Here is a 16,283-nt window from a genome sequence, read left to right on the forward strand (position 1 = left end):
ACAATCTTCTTCATCACGTGTACTGGGGGTAATAATAAAATAGCACTACTGCCTGTGCGTGTTCTATAGTTTTGGGCTCAAATAGAAATGGATAGTTCTGTGTATAAAAGTAATCCTTTATATTACTGTAGTGTATTATAGTTTTAAAAGTTTATGGATCTTTTTAAATCTTCCTGAGAACCCTGTGATTTATGTATCTATACTCATGCCCACCCTGCCCGCTTAAGTGACATACTCCTCAGTCACATGGTTATTATTAGCAGTAAGTGAAAAACCTGGAACTGGAACCCAATCTTCTGGCCACAAGTTTATTGCTCTGTCTGCTATATCCATGTCCTCACCATTGTCTTTTATATTTCAAAAGAGATACTTCAGGAATATCTCTGAAATGTGTCCTTTCCTCCTTATTCTCACTGCTGCTGCCGTGTGGGGATCCTCTTCTCCTGTCGTAACTTAAAGGAGTCTCTCCCCTCTTGAGACTCACTTCTCTATTAAGCTGCAGTGGGCTGTGATGTGGCTACAGTGGTGAACAAAACAAATATAACCCCCGCCTCCCTGGAATTCACAGCCCAGCAGAATAAGCTGCTTGAAGGCAGGACCTCGTTGTATTTCCCTTTGTGGCACTGCTGCCTGGCACACAGCTGCAGTGTAGTAGACCTCAGCACACATTCTTAAATATGAGTACTTACTGAGATTTTTTGCAAAAAATAACTTGAGAATCAGATTACTATAGGCCTTTTCACTGAATGATTGCATGGAGAAAAAAAAGACTCACGAAGACTTTTCCAAAAATGTGATACTCTTATCCCTTTTCACTTACCATACCCAAATAGAAAATTGGTTGTCGAACAGATGTATTGTATCTCAGCTCTAATGTTTCCATACCTTTAGAATATCTCAAATAGTTTTTAAAAGGTAAGCAGTTTCAAAATAGTTTTTTAATGTTAGCATTTACTTGTCTTTTGTGTTGTCTTGTTCAGTTAAAGGTAACCCATGTGTAAATAATCTTTTTAAAGTGTAAATTAATCTATTTTTATACTTTTATAGGTGTATACATTTCCAAATACTCAGACTATCTTCATGCAAGACCTTGGTATCATGGGAAGTCTGGTTATGTTGTAATTTTTAATCTAATTAAGGTAAAGACTAAATGTGCTTCTATGTAATTTTTCTTTTAAAAATGAAAGATTATCAGTCTGTGATAATGTTCTTTGCAGATCATTTGCTACACATAGTCCTTGCCAAAGACAGCTATCTAAAGTCAGAAAAAATAACTGCTTTTTGCTTTCCTTTACGGACAAAGCTTTTTTTAAATTCATTTTATAGATGATCTATGAATATGTTTTTTAAAAAAAAGCTTCAAAATAATACAACAGGTATTCAGTGAAAAGCTTTCCTCTCACCCTGTCCCACAATGCCACTTCTTAAATAGTAAATAACAGAAAACAAGTAGCTGCTTATAAAGCAGTGTGATTTCAGTTATAAGAGATGAATTTAGAAAGCAACGTTCATTGATTTAAATTGTCAAAATGAGAAACCTTTATATATTTTTTTAACCCCTAAAACATCGAGACCTTGTTCACAGTTTCATGGGGCACCTGCAACTGATGATCTCAGAAATGTTTAAATGCCCTTAAATAGTCCAGTATAAATGAATCACGCAATTAGAATTTTCACTCAAATAGTAGGAAAACTCTAATTTTAGAGGTTGGGGGGCTTTTTGAGGACATATTCTGTGGTCTTGTTTTGTTTTTGCTTTTGTTTTAGCTTTCCTACTATCTTAAGTTCTTTGGTTATAAACCTAACACTACTGATTTTTTTAAGAGTGTGAACTCTTCATATTCCAAAACTTGTCCCCAAGAACTGGAGGGAAAGTAGCATTGCATTGGCTCATAGTCACTGCTTCCCTCCCTTACTCTTCCCTCTCCTGCTCTGTGATAAGTGCTGTAGTTCTGCCGCAGACAACGTGCCTGTCAGCTCAGGTAACAAACATTTTTTGTTTATGTCAGATTGTGCCTCGCCATTGGTTTCGTGCCCCCATATCCCACCCTGTCTGGTGGATACTGCTGTTTAGTTTTTGCCTATGTGCTCTCAGTCTTCCTTACTTTACTGCTTAGAAGCCAGCCCTGCCCAACATCATAAGCTGTTTAATGGGGAGAGGATACAGGTTTTGATTGCTCACTGAAGTACCATTTATATCATTTGTCTTCTTAGTATTGCCTTTGGTGGTCCTGTTGATGAAGAGGCGGGACCTTGACAGCAAACGTGTATATGTTCTTTATTAGGCTACTTTTAAATAAATCCTAGAGTAAGATTATTGCTATTTGAAAACATTTGATTAGTCTTAATATTTTCATTCTAGGGAAGAGTCAAGTTTGTGTCTGAGAATTATACAACTAACTATACCAGCCCATCTTCTGGCTATGATTGCCACGTGGCTGTAAATACTAACAAGGTTTCTCACAAGACAAGTCATTTTCGCACCTTTGAACTGAATCAGGTATAGTCACCTGGGAATAAATCATTTCTAAATCTAATGAGTTAAATTTTGGGGTTGGGTAGGGTTGAAATAAACTTGATGCACGTGGAATTCTGTAGTATTACCCTGATAATACTTATTTTGCTTCTTTCAGTATTACCTCTATGAACTTTCAGGCAGCACTGTTATTGAGCGACCCAGACAGATCTGTCCTTATGTGATTGTAGCTTTTCAGTACAGGGAACCTAAAAAAATGGCAGCACCAGCTCATAATCATAAAAGCATGTAAGTAATTATGTACATACTTTGTTTTACTGGATTTCTTTCCTTTGCTCTTATAAAATATGTTTCTTTTTTTTCCCCCTAGACTTGAACTCAAAGAAGATGGTAAGAAATTATTTAATTGGTTCTTTTAGCTGTTTCTTTAAGTAAATGTTTTGTTCATAAATAAAATAATCAGTTTCTTTCTTACCCTCATTTCTTACAGTTCTCATCTATCCATGGAAAGGGAAATTAATTATTCAAGGCTGTCTGATGTGTGATATAACTCTTTGGTCCTCTTACGGTACATTGGTTCCAAAACAACTGTAAGTATTGAATAAGTGCCTTTACTGATGCTTGTATAATTTTTTGATTCTCATTTTTAGGTCTTGCTTGTTGGCACTGGTGTGAAATACAGCAACTGTACTTGGTTTTAGATTACTCTTGGGGAGATGTATACAGCACAGGGCCATGACACAGGAGACCTAAATTCAGATATAAATCTGACCGTTGCCTTGAAATAAGTTAGTTTTATAATCTTTGACAAATCACTTTTTATATTTTAGTATCTTAATCCATTTATGGGAGAATGATCGCTCAGGCTAAGATGCTAGAAGTTTGACTTTCCCCAAGAAACAAATTGGACTTGCCTAGATAACAGTTGCAACAGATTCTAGCCACTGAATTCTATTAGAATCTTTATAAGGTTTGCAGTATCTAGTTTTTCAATTTTCACATGATTTTCCTAGACTAGTATTAGAGTAGCTTTTACATGTATTTACATTATGATGAATTACAGTATTTGCTTCTGCAGAGAGAACTGTGAAGGGCATCTTGTGATATCTTTTTGTTTAATCTATTCTTAGTTTGCACCCAAAACTGTTGAAAGTTAGACATGCTTTAATTGAAAAATAAAATGAAAACTGGTGTGCTATTAGAAATCATTTACTTTCTACTGGCCTTTTTTAAGAAGAGGGAGGGAATTTTTAGCCCATAGAATAAATTAAGGATTCTGTGAATAAATAAATGGGAGAGAAGGGAAAGTTCTTTCTCACTGTAGAGTGCAACTAATAGGTATAGAAAGAGTGATGGAATTTGGAAATCACATTTTGGCAACATCATAATAATCAATGGAGGCTTGATATAGTAGGTGAAAGTTTGATGGTATTTACATATCTCGCAAAGGAAAAAATAAAGACTTTACAATGGAAGAAGCTACAGATACCATCTTCACTAAGTGGTTAAGTTAATGTCACCAGGAGAGGAATAAACATCATGTGCTTCCTGATATGATGCACAGAGAATAACACGATATCAGTCTGTGGTGCTCCTGCCAATCTAATCAGGAAGAAATGTTAGACATGCCCAGATTGAGGGACATTCTGCAAAATAAATGGTCTATATTATTCAAAAATATCAAGGTCACTGAAGATAAAGACTAAGAGATTGTTGCAGACTGAAGGAGACTAAAGAGACATACGTAAATGCAATGTAGCATCCTGGATTGGATCCTGAACCAGAAAAAAGTACCTTCTTTTGTTACAAGGGACCTTAGTGAGACAGTTGGCAACATTTGAATGAGGTCTGTGGTTAAAAGATTGTCCTGTATCATTGTTAATTTCTTGATTTTTGCTAATTGTTTTGTGGTTATATAAAGAAATATTTTTCTTAAGGGTACACATTAAGAAGTATTTGGGGGGAAAGGAGGCATCTGTAAGTCTACAAGTATTTAAAAATGAGTTTTAAAGAAGGAAAAGGTAGTCAGGGGAAATGATTCAAGTCTGGCTGCAGTTCATCCTGTGGCACTGCATGGTCGGCAGTCCCATATTATCAAACGTTCTTACGTAGTGTAATTTCTAGAAGATTCTCATTCCAATATGCATAATTCTTCCACATGTCTGGATATTTTGGTTATAACAGAAATGCATGCATTCAGAAAATGTGAACACATTTGCAGACCATGGTTTATGAGGTCACATACTCAAAAATCTATAATATTTATGAATATGTACATTATTTGATCTGGCGTTTATAGATTTAAGAATTTTTTGTGGTTATAATATTTTTGTTTGCTTTATATTAGAAAACCAAAACTTATGAAGCTGTAGTTTCAGTGTTTATTACATTACATGATATTGTTATTTTGTTTTTTAGACCACATGAACTAGATTTTAAGTATGTAATGAAAGTGTCGTCTTTGAAAAACAGACTACCAGAAGCTGCTTTTAGAAAACAGAATTACGTGGAGCACAAAGGTCTGTTCAGATATCATGGTACACTGCATGTCCTGAGCTTTGTTCCAGTTCTTTTCCACCCTCTCTTTCATACACACATGCACGCGTGCATGTGCACTCTCTCTCTCGCCCTCTTACTTCTGTTTTCCCTTAAGTAATTCTTAAAAGGGTCTTTTGTGAAAGGTGTAGAGTAGCTCTGTGATTCAGTTCTTGGGAGGTTCCCTTTCTGCCTACTTTCTGGAGAGTTTATATCGTAAATGGGTGCTGAATTTTCTCAAAAGCTTTTTCTGCATCCATTGAGATTATCATGTGGTTTTTATCCTCCAGTTTGTTAATATGGTGTATCACATTGATTGATTTGCGTATATTGAAGAATCCTTGCATTCCTGGGATAAACCCCACTTGATCATGGTGTATGATCCTTTTAATGTGTTCTTGGATTCTGTTTTCTAGTATTTTGTTGAGGATTTTTGCATCTATGTTCATTAGTGTTATTGGCCTGTAGTTTTCTTTCTTTCTGACATCTTTGTCTGGTTTTGGTATCAGGATGATGGTGGCCTCGTAGAATGAGGTTGGCAGTGTTCCTCCCTCTGCTATATTTTGGAAGAGTTTGAGAAGGATAGGTGTTAGCTCTTCTCTAAATGTTTGATAGAATTTGCCTGTGAAGCCATCTGGTCCTGGCCTTTTGTTTGTTGGAAGAATTTTAATCACAGTTTCAATTTCACTGCTTGTGATTGGTCTGTTTGTATTTTCTGTTTCTTCCTGATTCAGTCTCGGAAGGTTGTGCTTTTCTGAGAACTTGTCCATTTCTTCCAGGTTGTCCATTTTATTGGCATATAGTTGCTTGCAGTAGTCTCTTATGATCCTTTGTATTTCTGCAGTGTCAGTTGTTACTTCTCCTTTTTTCATTTCTAATTCTGTTGATTTGAGTCTTCTCCCTGTTTTTCTTGATGAGTCTGGCTAATGGTTTATCAATTTTGTTTATCTTCTCAAAGAACCAGCTTTTAGTTTGATTGATCTTTGCTATTGTTTCCTTCATTTCTTTTTCATTTATTTCTGATCTGATCTTTATGATTTCTTTCCATCTGTTAACTTTGGGGGTTTTTTTGTTCTTCTTTCTCTAATTGCTTTAGATGTAAGGTTAGGTTGTTTATTTGAGATGTTTCTTGTTTCTTGAGGTAGGATTGTATTGCTGTAAACTTCCCTCTTAGAACTTTTGCTGCATCCCATAGGTTTTGGGTCGTGTTTTCATTGTCATTTGTCTCTAGGTATTTTTTATTTCCTCTTTGATTTCTTCAGTGATTTCTTGGTTATTTAGTAGCATGTTGTTTAACCTCCATGTGTTTGTATTTTTTACAGTTTTTTTTCCTGTAATTGATATCTAGTCTCATAAAGTTGTGGTCCGAAAAGATACTGGATACGATTTCAATTTTCTTAAATTTCCCAAGGCTTGATTTGTGACCCAAGATATGATGTATCCTGGGGAATGTTCCATGAGCACTTGAGAAGAAAGTGTATTCTGTTGTTGTTGGATGGAATGTCCTATAAATATCAGTGAAGTCCATCTTGTTTAAGGTGTTATTTAAAGCTTGTGTTTCCTTATTTATTTTCATTTTGGATGATTTGTCTGTTGGTGAAAGTGGAGTGTTAAAGTCCCCTACTATTATTGTGTTACTATTGATTTCCCCTTTTATGGCTGTTAGCATTTGTCTTGTGTATTGCGGTGCTCCTATGTCAGATGCATAATATTTACAATTGTTATATCTTCTTGGATTGATCCCTTGATCATTATGTAGTGTCCTTCTTTGTCTCTTGTAATAGTCTTTATTTTAAAGTTTATTTTGTCTGATATGAGAATTGCTATTTCAGCTTTCTTTCAATTTCCATTTGCATGGAATATCTTTTTCCATCCCCTCACTTTCAGTCTGTATGTGTCCCTGGGTCTGAAGTGGGTCTCTTGTAGACAGCATATATACAGGTCTTGTTTCTGTATCCCTTCAGCCAGTCTATGTCTTTTTGTTGGAGCATTTAATCCATTTACATTTAAGGTAATTATCGATATGTATGTTCCTAGTACCATTTTCTTAATTGTTTTGGGTTGGTTTTTATAGGTGTTTTCCTTCTCTTGTGTTTCCTGCCTAGAGAAGTTCCTTTAGCATTTGTTGTAAAGCTGGTTTGGTGGTGCTGAATTCTCTTAGCTTTTGCTTGTCTGTAAAGGTTTTAATTTCTCCATCGAACCTGAATGAGATCCGTGCTGGTAGAGTAATCTTGGTTGTAGGTTTTTCCCTTTCATCACTTTAAATATGTCCTGCCACTCCCTTCTGGCCTGCAGAGTTTCTGCTGAATGATCAGCTGTTAACCTTACGGGGATTCCCTTGTGTGTTATTTGTTGCTTTTCCCTTGCTACTTTTAGGATTTTTTTCTTTGTATTTAACTTTTGATAGTTTGATTAATATGTGTCTTGGCATGTTTCTCCTTGGATTTATCCTGTATGGGACTCTCTGCACTTCCTGGACTTGACTATTTCTTTTCCCATGTTAGGGAAGTTTTCAACTATAATCTCTTCAAATATTTTCTCAGACCCTTTCTTTTTCTCTTCTTCTTCTGGGATCCTTATAATTCAAACATTGGTGCTTTTAATGTTGTCCCAGAGGTCTCTGAGACTGTCCTCAGTTCTTTTCATTCTTTTTTCTCTATTTTGCTCTGCGGTAGTTACTTCCACTGTTTTATCTTCCCGGTCACTTATCCATTCTTCTGCCTCAGTTATTCTGCTATTGCTTCCTTCCTGAGAATTTTTATTTTCATTTATTGTGTTGTTCATCATTGTTTGTTTGCTCTTTAGTTCTTCTAGGTCCTTGTTAAACGTTTCTTGTTTTTTCTCCATCCTATTTCCAAGATTTTGGATCATCTTTCCTATCATTACTCTGAATTCTTTTTCAGGTAGACTGCCTATTTCCTCTTCGTTTGGTCTGATGGTTTTTTACCTTGCTCCTTCATCTGCTACATATTTCTCTGTTTTCCCATTGTGCTTAACTTACTGTGTTTGGGATCTCCTTTTCGCAGGCTGCAGGTTCGTAGTTCCTTTTGTTTTTGGTGTCTGCCCTCAGTGGGTAAGGTTGGTTCAGTGGCTTGTGTAGCCTTCCTGGTGGAGAGGACTGGTGCCTGTGTTCTGGTGGGTGGGGCTGGATCTTGTCTTTCTGGTGGGCAGGGCTGTGTCCAGTGGTGTGTTTTGGGGTGTCTCTGAATTTAGTATGATTTTAGGTAGCCTCTCTGCTAATGGGTGGGGTTGTGTTCCTGTCTTGCTAGTTGTTTGGCATGGGGCATCCAGCCCTGGAGTTTGCTGGCCATTGGGTGGAGCTGGATCTTAGCGTTGAGATAGAGATCTCTGGGAGAGCTCTTGCCGGTTGATATTACATGGAGCCGGGTGGTCTCTGGTGGTCCAGTGTCCTGAACTCGGCTCTCCCACCTCAGAGGCTCAGGCCTGACACCAGGCCGGAGCACCAAGACCAACCATGTCAGCCACACGGTGGGTCTAGGGAGAAACGGAATTTTTCACAATAGCATTTTAAAATAGGAAATGTTCTGTGTTTCTGGTTTTCTTCACAGTCTGTTGCCAAGATATGTGCTTCAATATGTATGAGGTGGAACTATCCAACAAACAAGGGGAAAAAGTAGATAAACTAACAGAGTACATTAAAAGGGAGCAATTGGTAAGAATCATCAGTTTAAAATATTATTATTATGTTTTCCTTAAATTGAGAAATTGATATCTATTTATTAGTTGGCTCTGCCTAGATTGAATTGTTTTAGCTTGCTTAAAAGGATTTTTTTTTTTTTTTTTTTTTTTGGTCACGCCACACAGCTTGTAGGATCTTAGTTCCCTGACCAGGGGTCAAACCCTGGGCCCACAACAATGAAAGTGCCAAGTCCTAACCACTGGACCACGAGGAAATTCCCTTCAGAGGATATTTATCATTTAATATTTATTGACATGATATTTATTGGCTAACATATTCATCCCCTTTGTATCTTAGTTTACTTTTTCTGTGTCTCACTAGTCAGTTCATACTCCTGGTTTTAAGTATAGGAGGACAGTTTTTCTCAAATCCTTTTTTGTTGTTGTTTTTGTTTTATGATGGAAGAATTGAGTAGATCCCTAGTATTTCTGCATTAATCAAAGGAGATTGATTTGTGGGATATTTCTTTAAAAGTGACCCTTGTCAACACATAGGTGTATAAAGAAAGAAAAGTTGCTGCTTCTATTGTTTTCATAGCTTAGAAAAGCACGATTCTACTGAGAAATATGTAACATCCAAAGACCTCTCCACTGTGTTAACCAGGGCTCCTCGGTCTGAGGAAAGGAGTAGATGCTGACCTTATAGTGAGTGATTCCCAAACATCCCAAAGGAAACAGTGTGCGTGATAGAAGTGACCAAACAAGTCTGCTCAGCCCTTTAGTGGCACAACGGACTTATCCCCGTAGTAGACAGTATGAAACCAGTAAATTAACAGAATAGATAGGTGAGCTGCCTTGGGGGTAGTGTCAGGTAAGATGCTTGAGTTGCATGTAACAGAAATTCAAACTGGCTTAAACAATAAAGAGTTTTGATAGGCTTACTTTTCAGTTTTAGATGGTAAAGCAAGTTCAAGTGCTGTTTGCTCAGGACTCTTTTTCTTTCAGCTTCTCCCTCCTCTGTGCAATAGTTCTGTCCTCGGCTGCCAGGCAGGGCTGCGTGCCTCCTTTTTGCATCCAGAGAGAACCCGTCCTCCAAACCATGGCTTATGTCCTTAGACCAGTTCCATCATCTGCATGTCTCTCAGCAGTAACTAGAAAGCGAATGGCCCACACTGATAAGTTCAGGCCACTCAGAGCCCACCTTCCAGAACTGGGTGCGAGGTCAGTGCCCCCCATTCTGCAGTAAGGAGGTGCAGTGGGTGACACAAGATGCTGAGCAGATAACCACTGAATATCGACTGGGATTATAGGCTATGTGTTTTTGAAGTAGTGTAGTTCATTTTATATTTGGAAATTCAAAAGAAGGAAGTTCAAAGATACTTTCAGAAAATGCATTAGTGAAGGGTCTACTTGTGAGTGCTTCTGGTATTGAACTCAGGAGACTCGGTGCCCAGCTTTACTTCACAGTTTGTGTGTTAATTACTTAACAGAAATTACTTATCACATAAGGTCCTTCGCTCTCAGTGCTCCAGGCTGCTTTTCCTGCCTCATTTTATAATGAATAATCTTTACATATCGGTCTCCCTACCTAGACATTGAGCTCCTTGAGGGTAGGTATCATGTCTTAAGCATCTTTGACACCTTGGTGCCTGGTGTATAGTGGACGAGCAGTAAATGTCCCTTGTACCTACAACACTGGACTTCAAGAACAGTACTGAGGAAGGTCTCTTCTTTAAAAGGTGGTAAAGACATGTATGGCTGGATTTTTCTGTGTGTGAATGGAAAAGGCTAGAAGTAGATATTTCAAAGATTCTAAGATTTTTTTCCCCACAAAGGTTAAAATAGGAATTTTATATAGCCCTTTCAGCGCATAATTTGAGAGACTAATAAGATACACTACATATTTGTTTTACTTGCACATATTTTGGAATAAAGAAATGTACAGTTTTAAGCAGATACAGGATTTTACTTTCATCTATATTACAAAACTAAAATTCAGAATAATGTAGCTAATTATTGTCACTTTTACTCTTTACACCGATAAAAAAATAAAACAAGAATTACATCTGTTTGCTGATAAATACCAAAGATATGGGTATATATAACTGTTGATACATTTATTCAGTAATTCTTTCTTGAATGCTTACTGTGTGCCAGAAGCAAAAAGACAAATAGTCCCTGCCATCAAGGAACTTACAAGACTATAGGAGACAAAAATGTAAACCAACCAATGCATAGGGGCTGTGATAGAAATGTTTGGACACTCACAATAGTGATTGTTCCTGTGGGTGAAGTTTCAGTCTCATAATTAGTTCCAATAAACAACTAGAAAAGACGTCTTTTTTTCATACTTGAGTTGTTGAATAATTTATTGATTTATCATATTTGTAGGCTTATGACCTGTCAATTTTTGAAGTATGTTTTATCACTTTATAAAGTGGTATATTTTATTGTTTTTTTAACTGACAAATTATTGTATGACATTGAATTTTATCTTTGTTAAGGGTATATAGGCTTTTGAAATGGTGACTAATGGGGAAGAAGAGCTGTTATCTCTGTGATTTAGAATGACAGAAGATGCCACTGGAGACTGTGGTAGAGGGAAAATAGAAGTATTTATTTTCATCTGCATTTCTTATAACCAGGGGACCTAATGATGTTATTTTCTTTTATTACTCATCTCTTAGGAAGCTGTAGAAAGGATTCTTTTAATGGATAGTATCTTCCAGTTTTTCTAGTCCCAGGATTCTGTGATATGTTTTGTATTAAAATGAGCTTAACATGTTAATCATAGGTCTGATTGACCTTGAATTTGTAGTGGCTAAATGGGAACAGAGCGGCTACTTAGCAGGATGAAATGTCCAACATGTCAATGAAAAAAATGAAAGACGTTGTTTCTGATTGATTTGTTATGTAGTTGAACACTATCCTAAAACTAACCCATGATGTTCTAGTTATTTATTATATGTAGCCATAACAAGGCCAAGATTACTTGAATGCTAAGGAACTTGCAGTTTCTGATACTGGGGACAAAATTGTCCTGATTCCCATAAATACTGACATTTCAAGAATTTTCTTCTTTAACTTTTCATGAGCTTAAAAATCACTGAAGAATGTGGTAGAGGGAGAAGGAGAGAGTAATTGAATCTTCTTTCTTGCTATTTTATGTTTAAGGCAATCATCAAATGCTTAGAAGATCGAGAATTTTTCATTTTACTTACGTCGTCAGCCTTTATGTCAGAAACAAGTAAGAACAACTTTTTGAATAAATGTTTTTCAGTATGTTTACTTTTATTGTATAAGATCAGCAACCTCACTTTTCTTCTGATTCTCATTCTGTGTAGGTTTTGGAGAGGAGCAGATGGGTCTTCACGGGTTGCATTTATTCCATTCATCCCCGTCAGCAGGTAAGGACCAGGACTGGCAGTTCACTGCACCTGTGGGCCATTTTTCAGTCCTCATCTTAAACTCTCAGCAGCATATGACCCTGGTAACTCTTTTCTTCTCTTAAATAACTCTTCCTTTACTCTCCCTGGTTAATCCTTCATCTCCTTTCTTTGTAGGCTTATCCTTTCCTGTCTGCTCCATGTTCAGATATCCACCTGCCTATGGACATTTCTTTCTACTTAAATGTCTCAGATGGTCCTCACATTCAGCATGTCCAAAACTGGATTCATTTGTTATTGAACAACAAGAGCTGGGAGTTGGTTTTATCATAGTCTCCCGTCAGTAGGACTTAAGGTCCTCACAGAAGCACTTCCCTCTGTCTGGACTACTTGTCTCCTTCCCCCTGATCAGATGATGTTGACCACCCCCCGAGCCAGGACCAGGAATTGCCTGTTAGGGGCAAAAAATATTGCTCCTGCAGTATGTAAATAGATATACAGTATATCTGTGGTATTAGAATTTCAGAGGGCAGTTAGGAAACAAAGTCTAGAAAGGCTCTCTCTGGTGGGAGTAGATAATGAATAAAATTGGAGGAGAAGTGCTGGTCTAGCCACTTACCCATAGCTGTCAGGTGTCAGTTTAAATATCACTTTATTTATTCCCATCACCACTTTTCCTTCAGTGAGGACCCCTAGGCTTTTCACCAATATAATTTAAATATTTATTTTTATAATTATTTAATGCCTGCCTTTCTTGTATTCTACTGCATCCCTACTGCTTAGAAATGTCAGGCACCTAAAAAATAATAAATGCTTGCTGAGCAAATAAATAAATTAAAGTAAATGAGTCATTTCTTTTTGTCATATGAGGAAATTTTCCTCATTGTTTTATAATCACACTGTGTATGTTTAAACATAATTTGTATATAGTATATAGTATTTATAAAGCTACAACCAACCCAAAAAAATTTTTTTAATTGATATTTTTAAATTGTATTCAGCTACTCAAAGCAGAGAACTACTGGCATTACCTGTTTGGAATAAGCAAAATATTACCAATTATAATAACATAATGGCAATAGCTGCTTGCATTTTTCAAGCATTTACTACATTGATATTCTGCTAGGCACAATTGATTTCACAGCCCTTAATAGGTATTTTTATTATGACCATTTCAAAGATGAGGAAACTGAAACTTAAACTTGCCCAAGGTCAAACAGCTGAGTCTGAGCAGGCTTCCAGCTCTGTTCCCACACTGCCTCCCTCCGTATGCAGGAGCTCTGCCTTTATTCTTATTTTTAGGTGTACACTACCACCTGAATAAGAAACATTAGTTCCTGTACCATTTGGTGTTGAACAGCACAGGATTTCTTTTTGAGTAAACATTGGATTGTTGTGTTCAATGTTCACAGCCTCCTCTAGTTCATTAAGACACTTTTCTATTTCTGGTCACTCAGAAATGTTCAGTGCTGTGGTTATTTGTTTTAAATTGAGTGACTCTTCGCTTAGCAGACTTAAAAAGTTCTTTTTCTTAGATTTCATAATAGCCTGTTACAAATCGTTCTGACTTCTGCCTTTCCAAATTCTTGAAATAATGAAGTTGTCTAGAAAACTACTGCTTTATTGTGAACTGTTAGTAGTACCTAAGAACTTTGTCATGTTTTATTTTTCCTTGTTACTATCTAAATGAACTGCAGAGAAAGGAATTTTTATTTTAATGGCTAGCCACATTTTCCTATTTATTTTTATTTGCCATTCTTTTCCTGATACCTGCTCAAGTATAAATGTATTCAGCTAGGTGTTTCTTAATTTTGCAGTTACTTTTTCGTTAAAAAGAATGGTATAATTCATACTTCAGTTTAGTAGGCACCAAAGGTCTTTATTATCTGTGGGTTTTTTATTACTGATAAATTACATTTTCTAGGATTTTATTACCTATTTCTCAGTGACCTGACCTTTTCTCTTTTTTCCCTGTACTATTTTCCTTTAGGTTATTGAGTTGCTGAAAAATTAGCATTTCAGTCAGAGAGTGAACCAGGGAGAGGAAGTAAAATACAGACTAGTCAGTCTAGTTACATAATATTAAAAAATTTCATTTGATAGAGAAGGTGATGAAATATATACCAGTAGTTACCATGAGACTTGGGGGTTACTTAGGGTTTACTTTCTTTTAGTTCAGCTGGTTTGTGTTGTAACTCTAGTTTCTTCCAGTTTTATTGAGATATTATATAATTGACATACAGCACTATATAAGTTTAGGGTTTACCAGCATAAAGATTTGACTTACATACATCATGAAACAACTACCACAGTATTTCTAGTGAACATCCATCATATCGTATAGATACAAAATTAAAGAAAATAGAACAAAAAATTTTTTCCCTTATGATGAGAACTATTAGTATTCCCTTTCTTTTTCTTTCTTTGGCTGCGTTGGGTCCTCGTTGCTACAGGCTTTCTCTAGTTGCGGCTAGCGCGGGCTACTCTTCATTGCAGTGCACATGCTTCTCATTGTGGTGGCTTCTATTGTCGCAGAGCACTGGCTCTAGGCACGCGGGCTTCGGTAGTTGTGGCATGCAAGCTCAGTAGTTGTGGCTCGCAGTCTCTAGAGCGCAGGCTCAGTAGTTGTGGCGCACGGGCTTTGTTGCTCCATGGCATGTGGGATCTTCCCAGACCAGGGCTCGAACCCGTGTACCCTGCAAAGGCAGCTGGATTCTCAACCACTGCACCACCAGGGAAGTCCCAGTATTTACTTTCTTAACTTTCATATGTAACGTCAGCAGTGTTAATTATTTTTTATTATGTTGTACATTACATCTTTAGTACTTATTTATCTTATAACTGAAAGTTTGCACCTGTGACTACCTTCTTAAGAGAACTTGAAGTAGGTCATATAAGGTACAGATTAGATATATTTTAAAAGCAGAAAATGAGAATAGAAAAGTAATTCTGCCAACTCTAAATGCCGGTGCATTGAGCCCACGCTGGGCTCCTGGTCAGATGAGATGGAGCTGCAGGCGGGCCTGCCTTCTTCATTCTCACCTGATGATCCCATCTGAGTGACTCTTTTTTGGTTCTGTGTGTGCGTGTTTTCATATATATGGAGATAATATATGTTCATTAAGTGCATCCATAAGTCTGCTATTAATTGCTATTTAGATTACCATTTGAAACACTGTATCATATTTAACCATCTTGTAATTTTGTAACCTAAAGCGTTTTTTCCTGCATGTTTTTGAAAAAAAAAGAACTTTGGGTTTTTAATACATGTGTATATATTTTAGGGCTGAAAGACTTGAAAGTTGAAGATGACATCTCATTGAAGGTGGTACCTATTTTACCTGCCCTTAATTGTGCCCTGCTGGAAGCAAAGAAATCATTTTCTGAAAAAGGAATCTGTCTAAACACATTAGTAAAGCATAATCTCCAAGAACTGTACAAGGTGGACAAAAGTCCTTCATTGACTGCTGCTTCTCAGGATGGAATTAAAGAGACTGCATTCTTTGGCAAAGTGTCCAGTGGTTTTGACGTGACTCCTCCAGCTGAAAAGTGCCCTTTACAGTCTTTAACTCAGTTGAGATCTTATTTTTCAAATCCTAATGGGTACATTTTGGAAGTATCTACTGCACTAGACTTATTGGCAGAGTGTCCTCAGTCTCCGTGTATTTCAGATGGAATTTGTGATGCTGGATTTTCTTTAGTTATGACTCCAGATGCTGAATTTCACGACTCAGAGGCAGAAGTAAGAAAAGAAACAGAAACACAAAAGAATTCTGAAGAGATGTTTAAAGCAAGGCAGGGAGTTCTGGTCCCATTAAGTCCAGCATCAAATCTGAGAGTTCAGCCTAAGAGAAAAGCAGGCACGCTGCCCGTGGTACAGAGTAAAAGGGTGAAGTTGTGCCGTCCCTTTCCCAGAAGAACTCCTGCTGGAGCAAACAAGCGTCCAGACTCTCCCACAACTCTCAAGTTTCCTCAGAAAAGAGAAAACGGTAAGCATGGTCTGTATGGATTTTCAGATGAGCAATTAGTAATAACTGTTGTGTGTTAACCCTGTTCCTGTGTGACCATCCTGGACTGTAGCTTGACAGTGTCCGTTAGCTCTCTCCAGGTGATCTGTGTGCATGCTAAAGTTGGAGAAGCACTAATCTAGATAACATGAAAATCAAGAAATAGGACAAAAGCCCGCCCACCAAAAGCTTGTATTTCACTTGTAAAACTGCTCAAATCATCACTCAGTTGTTTACTTA

The 16,283-nt window shown here is 37.1% G+C and overlaps 1 protein-coding gene across 1 annotated transcript in view; it reads left to right on the top strand.

Annotated features, from left to right (window-relative positions):
* The window catches only part of TASOR2 (transcription activation suppressor family member 2), a 67,206-nt gene that overhangs the window by 25,533 nt on the left and 25,390 nt on the right, over window positions 1–16,283 (top strand). Inside the window, 10 exon segments of the mRNA XM_079912534.1 lie at window positions 1,048–1,139; window positions 2,363–2,500; window positions 2,634–2,764; window positions 2,847–2,866; window positions 2,967–3,066; window positions 4,895–4,995; window positions 8,581–8,684; window positions 11,825–11,897; window positions 11,995–12,057; window positions 15,321–16,025. Of these exon segments, the coding sequence (XP_079768660.1) occupies window positions 1,048–1,139; window positions 2,363–2,500; window positions 2,634–2,764; window positions 2,847–2,866; window positions 2,967–3,066; window positions 4,895–4,995; window positions 8,581–8,684; window positions 11,825–11,897; window positions 11,995–12,057; window positions 15,321–16,025 (1,527 nt within the window).

The sequence above is a fragment of the Stenella coeruleoalba genome (genome assembly GCF_951394435.1).
Source record: "Stenella coeruleoalba genome assembly, chromosome: 2".
Lineage (NCBI taxonomy): Eukaryota > Metazoa > Chordata > Mammalia > Artiodactyla > Delphinidae > Stenella > Stenella coeruleoalba.